General features: G+C 58.1%; 1 protein-coding gene across 3 annotated transcripts; it reads left to right on the top strand.

Moving 5' to 3' along the window:
• Positions 1-275: 275 nt before the first annotated feature.
• Positions 276-6664, top strand: HMX2 (H6 family homeobox 2). 3 transcript variants are annotated; one of them, XM_033066270.1, is made up of 3 exons: positions 276-341; positions 5145-5422; positions 6068-6664. In XM_033066270.1, the coding sequence occupies exons 2-3, from the start codon at positions 5146-5148 to the stop codon at positions 6613-6615; spliced, it is 825 nt and encodes a 274-aa protein (XP_032922161.1). In that variant the 5' UTR covers positions 276-341; position 5145; the 3' UTR covers positions 6616-6664. The 3 variants fall into 3 exon arrangements, with proteins under 3 accessions (XP_032922161.1, XP_032922160.1, XP_032922159.1); XM_033066269.1 differs by lacking the exon at positions 276-341 and adding an exon at positions 4206-4584; XM_033066268.1 differs by lacking the exon at positions 276-341 and having other exon boundaries at positions 5046-5422.
• Positions 6665-6899: the final 235 nt, after the last annotated feature.

Genomic DNA, 6899 nt, shown 5'->3' with positions numbered 1-6899 from the left:
TGTTGGCAACTCCGCGACCACTCGTGTTTACTGCTGCAACCCCGCTCGGCAAATCTGTGCCTTTGTTTGCAATTCGAGAGATAACGCGGTTCTTCTCGGCCACTGTTTTGAGCCGGGCTGAACAGAACTAGCTCGCCTGTTTGTGGTCGAAACACACATGTATTTCTTTTATTTGGTAGTAAATAGGGGGTTGCTGTGTATAGCAAACAGCGGGGGGAAAGATATAAACTTCCCAGCCACCAGATTTGGGGATTCAGAGGAGTTTTGCCTTCCGGAGGGCTGGAGTAGGAGCCGTTCGGCCCCTCCAGCAGCCGCACGCTCCCGGCGACCCACGTTGGGAGGTTGGTATTTTTTATTCTAATTATTATTGATATTTTTTTTTTAAAAGTCGAATATTTTCAAATTTTCGGGTACAGATCGGTGGGAAATGTTTGATTCTGCTGTCAGTGTCTGCGACGTGCAGAACGGGCGGCAGAGGTGGGCACACACGGAGCCGCTCCGAGGGAATAATCCCGCTATAAAACAGTGGTGGAAAACCCTGTGGGTTTGGGTTTCAGGGTGTTTTGTTGTTTTATTTTTTTTTCCAAATATGCTGCAAGTGTCTCTGTAATAATCACTTTAGTCTATCGACTTGGCATAGTGTGCTAACGGAATGAGAAGACCATTAAGAGCATTAACAGATTGGTACAGCATAATGCTTCAGTTCATATTGATCGTAAAACGTCTGTAAAATATTGTTTCAAATGAATCTATTGTTCCTGCGCTCTTTCGGCGGTGTTGATGACCTTGGTTTGTTCTCCTACATCCAAATTATTCTCTCGCCGCTCCCACATGATTGGGGACCGGCCAGTGGGACCTGTCGCCGCCGTCCCCGCGGACCTTCACCCACCCGAAAGAGTGGTTTAAGGGGTCAGAATCACCTCAAAAATAAGAAAAAAATGGAAAACGGTTATGTAGGAGGGAAGGGAGCCGGTGTGAATGTGCTCTGCGCCGCTCGCCCGAGCCTCCCTCCGCTCCGCACTGTGCGGCTGCCGAGCTTAAACCTCTCCCGGGATCACACCCCCGGGGAGCCCCCAGAGCTGCCCAGCGGAGACTTCTGAAGCTGTTTAGACGAGCATCAAGTCGAAGGGGATGCAGATGCTGCGGGCAGCCCCCACCCCACATCCCTCGGGGCCGGCCCGGGGTGCGGGGGGACCCCGGGGAGCGCAGCCCGAGCCCGGGGCCTTTGGTGACTCTGCCGAGCCGCTCGTGCATATTTTACCGCCCAAATCAGCCAATCCCTCTCGATCAGAGCGATGTCTCGGGCTCAAAACTCCCTGAGCCCACTCCCTGCCTGCCTGGAAGGGGCCGTGGGACGGCCGTGCCCCCGCGGGGACACGCGTGTGGCGCAGGCAGAGCGCGGAGCGGCCCCGCCGGTGGCTCCCGCGGCCGTGGGAAGCGGCCACTCGACAGGAATGAAACCTCAGCTTCCCTCAGGTTTGGTCACCTGGTCTCGGCTCTCCTGAGCTCCGATATTTTAAATAAATATAAAGAATCTCTTGCTCTCCTCAGCTCTATTCGCCTTCATGATAGAGTGGAACCATCAGATTTTCATCAAAGTTCTATTAAGTGAAACATAGGTTGCAGGGCACCCTCTGATTGAAACAGTTTAAATTTTAATTGTGTTTTTAATTTGACATATAGTTGCAGAAAGGAATGACACTACAACGCCAAGGGGCGGTCGATTTTCTTAATTTCTCCCAGAGGAATTGATGAGTCTATCAGGCCACTAGATTGGAAACACATTAAAGCTCTCTGGTTAGGTTGTTAATTGGAACTTGATGGATAGGGGGCCTTGGATAGGCTATGCTGATCCAATCTTCATGACTTTCTGTTTTCCAATAAATTACACGATTCATTTTCCAGCCACAGATTACATAAATTGTACACCTCTAGGGCTCTCTTTTTCAAATAGGGAGCCCTTTTCCCCAAAAGCCTATTGCGAGATGTCATTTGCACCAAAAAACGAGCAGCAGAGGCTCTTGAATGAAAATCGAAACATAATCAACGTTTATACTTAGAAAATTTATTGAGATCATTTTCTCTGGTATTTCCTTATTTTAAAGTTTGGACGCGCCATATATCATAATCCACACGTGTAAAGGGGACTGTGTTTAATATTTATCGAAGCTTGATTCCGAGATCAAACTTGTTTATGACTTCATCTGTCATTTCAGAGGGAACCTTCTCCCGATATTACGGCCGCTCAACAAGCCTATTTTCCGAGTGCTGCAAAAGCAGCGGAGATCAATTTTTATTAGGCTCCCTTTGAAAGCTTGCTCAGGGCCACTTTAATATCGAGCATTGTAATAATCTGGAGATCTAAACTTTAAGCGTTCGCTCTGTCTTTCAAAGTTTATCTTTGCCGCGGCGTTTGATCATCGGTGCCCCGACGGGACGGGCGGCGGGGAAGGAGTGGGGGGAGCGGCGAGCTGTGGGTAACCCCCACGCAAAACCCTTCCCGTGGCCTGCAGCCCCTGCCCTGATGAATATTTGATCAGATGATAATGAGAGAGCGGCTGGGCCGCTCCGTCCCTCCCTTCCCACGGAATTTGCGTGGCTTCCCTCCCTCCTGAGCGGAGCGGTCGCTTCCCAAGTTTCTCTTAAATACTCATTTCAGGGAATTCTGGTGGTGTTCTGGCCGAGCAGAGCTCACGCTGCCCGCAGCGCTTGTTCATCCCGGCCCGCCCAGCATCCATCACTCCGGCCAGACTCTGCAGTGTCCCCTTGGCCACTCGGGCGGGACACTCTCCGTGGGGAAGGGAGGGCAGTGCCCTCCACGCTGTGCTGGTGGCTTCGAAGGGACGGAGCTGCAGCTGGAGGCCAGCGGTGCCACCGCAGTGTCACGTCGGGGGGTGCCGGAGAAGCGGGGTGGCCCTTCTGTCACCTTCTCTCGCTGCTCCGGGCCCGTCCCCGCGCAGGAGCCGAGGGCTGGCAGCCCCCAGGGGCTCTCCCAGCTCGGACAGGTCCCTTGGTTTTTGCTCGGAGCCCCCTTGCCCCGCTCCCCGCCCCGGGAGGGGTGTGGGGTCTGGGTGCGGGGCCAGCCGGGGCGGCAAAGCGGGATGAAGGACGATTTCTTAAATTGTATTTCAGTGCGGGGTCTTTCCGGGTTAATGAGCTGACATCATGATTAAAGCTGACCATTTGTAATGTGTCGCGACCCTGTTGAAAAGCACTGAAAAGGTTAATGTGGTAAAACAGGACAGCACCTGCCCCTCAGAGGGAGAGGAGGAGCTGGAACACTTTTCCTAATCAATTAGTCCATTAATGAGTCTATCAAGTAGTTAAGTAGTTAAAGATTATGCCGCTGGTCTGGGTAACAGTCGTCATCTCGCTATACCTAATTATATTATAAGTACTTTATTCAATATACCGGACATAATATGGTGACTCGGAGTTAATGAAAATGTCATTTTAAAACGTCTTGACATTTGTCTCTATTGATTTGTATATTTCCATCTCATTCTTTGCTTTTCCCTGTTTGATTTTTTAAAATTTTTTTTTGGGAGGGGAGGGGGTTTATATATCTGGAGAAAGGGAATGACCGCACCGTGGTGGGAGGAATCAACAGCTGGAGTTCGCAGAGACCCCCGCCCCACCCCGTTCGGGCAACCCGGGGTTAAAAACGCGATGCCACGGCCCTTGCCAAGGCCAAGGATATCGCACCTGGGCACGGATGCGACCAAACCCACCAGGATTTCCGAACTGCAGCGGCGCTTCCCACTCGCTCCCCTCCGCGGAGCCTCCCCGGCCGTAGCGGGGGCTGCAGCAGGACTGCTGGGGAGGGCTGCGGGCTCGGGGACAGCCCCACCCACGGACACGGACACGAGTGTCCGAAGGGGCGAGGGCCAGGGAGGGGGTTTATCCGTTTGGAGTCACGGCAGCGGGGAAATGGAGGCGGAAAGGGCGGCAGGGTGTGCCCGGGGGCAAGGGAAGCGTGGGGCTGGGGTCGTGTGGCAACTCAGGGACCAGTGTGGTGCTTCCCCGTTACCGGGGTTCCTTTTTGAGGCTTCCCGGGGCGGGCAGCAGGCACCTATCCCACGCCGGTGGGAGGGAGGCCCCAGCTCCCGGCCCCAGGCTGCCGTCGGGGCTCGATCTCTGCCTGGCACCTCCGGGGACAGGGGGCTCCAGATCCCAAACCCGCGGGCCTGGGGAGTCTCTCTGGCTCCCAGCTGCTGCTCCGTCTGCTCTAGGGAAGGTGGTGCATCCTGGTGCGGTCCTTGCCCTCGGCCCCTTTGGGACAGGTGGGACACAACAGCTGCCACCTGCAGGTTTCCCCTTCCGAGGGCAGGAGCGGCGGGGCAAGAGCTGCGATGGCTGTGATTTGTGCCCACCCCCGAGGGTAAGAGCCCCTGACTCCTGACAAAGTTTATTTGGAAATGCAGCGGCGCTTCCTTCCCTCCCTGCTCCCCACGGCTTCCAGGCCCTGGGATGCAAACACGGGAGGCATTTCGTGGGACATTTATTACCGGCTGCAGCGCAGCGCAAATCCCGCATTCTGGAAGGTTTTCCCAATGCTGCCGAGCAGGGAACACACCGTGACAGGTTTTTTTTCCCTCTCCTCTAATAAGAAGGGTAAAGATCCCCGGATATGCACAAGGTGTTTTTCCCGACACCCCCCGCCCCCGGCCGGCATAAGCCATTCAGCCCACGTCGTTGTCGCCCACTCGAGGTGGAGGGCAGGAGGGATGGCGGGCGGCCAGCAGCCCTCCTCCGGGGCCGCGGGGTCAGCGTAGCCCCCGGGGACGGCGGCGAGGACCCGGCGGGGGTTCCCCCCTCCATCTCCGCCGCACCCCCCCCGCACCTCCCCATTGCCGGACCCCGCGGGTTTCCAAACTTTCCGTGTCCGCCGCCGCCGTGATTGGCGCGGCGGAGGCCACCTCCATGCAAATGAAGCCCCGCCGCCCGGCGCCCGCAGATCAATAGGGACGCGGGGGAAGGAGCATGCATTCCGCCTGGGCCGGCGCGGGGAGAGCCGGCCGCCGCACGCCCCAAGCGCCCCCCGAGCCACCCCCCGCCGACGGCTCCCCGCAGGCTGCCGGGGCACCCCCTCCGCGCTCCCTCTAAAGCGAGAGCTTCCCTCCTCTGCTTTCTTATGAATCCAGGATGAGCAGCAAAGAAGACCCGAGCAAGTGCTGTCCGGCGGCTGCTCCCATCTCCAGTTTCACCATCCAGTCCATCCTGGGCAGCGGCAGCGCCGATCCCCCCCGGGAAGCCGGCGACAGGGCTCCCTCCTGGCCCGCCCGCGCCCGGACCCTCTCGCTGTCCTCGGAGGACGAGGAGCCGGACGAGAGCTGGAAGCACCGCGGCTGCTTCTGCCCCGAGGCTCAGGGCCCCGCCGAGGCGTGCCACAAGCACCAGCCCCTCAGCTTCACCTGTCTCGGTGAGTAGCCGGAGGGATGGGACGGGCCCCGCCGGGAAGGGCCGCGGAGGGCTCGGCCCCGGTCCGGCCCCCGCCGGGAAGAGGGAGGCGGGGGCACGTCGCACCTTCTCCGCTTTCGGGGCACAGAGTATTCGCGCCGTCCGTGGGTGAAGCGGGTAGGAAGGAACTCCAGGAAAAATGGGGTGGCTTTTGAAAAATCTTTTTCTCCCCATCTGGCGTTGATTTCCCCGAGGGATGCAGTGCGACGGATAACGCTCGTTTTCTTAGATCCTGATTACAGCGCTCGGGCAGGGGGAAGAATGATGTTTATATTTTTTTAGCGTTATTTCTGAACAAACGGTCTGTGAAATGCTATGCTGTAAAGTAAAATTTGCCGGCTCGTGTCGGATAGAAAGCGTGATGCTCTGCTGCTTTCACTGTGGGACGCACACCCACCTGTCCATCCATCCATCCATCCATCCATCCATGGGACAGGGATACCCAGGAGGGGGTGGCTTCCCCCGGTGTCGGTTGTGTGCTCCCCCAGGTGCAGAGGCGGCCCGGGGTCTCCCTTCGGTGTTTTTTCCCTCCGGGGCGGGGGGGCTCGACCGTCGGGGGTCCCGGTGCCGGCCGCCGTGCGACCCCCGCGCTGTCGCTCTGTTGCAGGCAGCGCCAAGGGGAGCGGAGCGGCGGCGGCGGGCAGCGGGGAGCGGGGGCCTTTCCTCTCGCCCCCCCAGCAGGACTGTAAGGACGAGAAGGAGAAGCCTCTGGGACCCTCCTCGCCTTCCTGCGGGGACCGGCAGCGCGACGGCGGGGACCGGCAGGCCGGCGCCGCCAAGAAGAAGACGCGCACGGTGTTCAGCCGCAGCCAGGTCTACCAGCTGGAATCCACCTTCGACATGAAGCGCTACCTGAGCAGCTCGGAGCGGGCCTGCCTGGCCTCCAGCCTGCAGCTCACCGAGACCCAGGTGAAGACCTGGTTCCAGAACCGCAGGAACAAGTGGAAACGGCAGCTCTCGGCCGAGCTGGAGGCGGCCAACATGGCCCACGCCTCGGCGCAGACTCTGGTGGGGATGCCGCTGGTGTTCAGAGACAATTCCCTCCTCCGAGTGCCGGTGCCCAGATCCATCGCCTTCCCCGCCCCTCTCTACTACCCCGGCAGCAACCTCTCGGCCTTACCGCTCTACAACCTCTACAACAAGATCGACTATTGAGCCCCGCGCCCCCCGCCCCGCGCCCGCCCCGTCGGGAGCCGCGCCGGGAGCGGGGCCGGGGCCCCCGCGGGGGCTCCGTGCGGGGTCTCAGCCGCCCCCACGGAGGGGACACAGCACCGAAACTGATGGGAGGGACGGGCAAACGGAGAGACCGGGGCGCCGGGGGCACCCCCGCTCTCCCCTCCTTGCTATCTTGCCACTTGAAAAGAAAAAAAAAAAATTAATTAAAAAAAAGCGTTATTTCAGATCTGTAAATATTTTTAAAGAAAGTAAGAAAGAAAAAA

The sequence above is a fragment of the Catharus ustulatus genome, chromosome 8, assembly GCF_009819885.2.
Source record: "Catharus ustulatus isolate bCatUst1 chromosome 8, bCatUst1.pri.v2, whole genome shotgun sequence".
In the NCBI taxonomy this organism is placed as follows: domain Eukaryota; kingdom Metazoa; phylum Chordata; class Aves; order Passeriformes; family Turdidae; genus Catharus; species Catharus ustulatus.
This window is presented reverse-complemented; position numbering and strand designations above follow the sequence as displayed.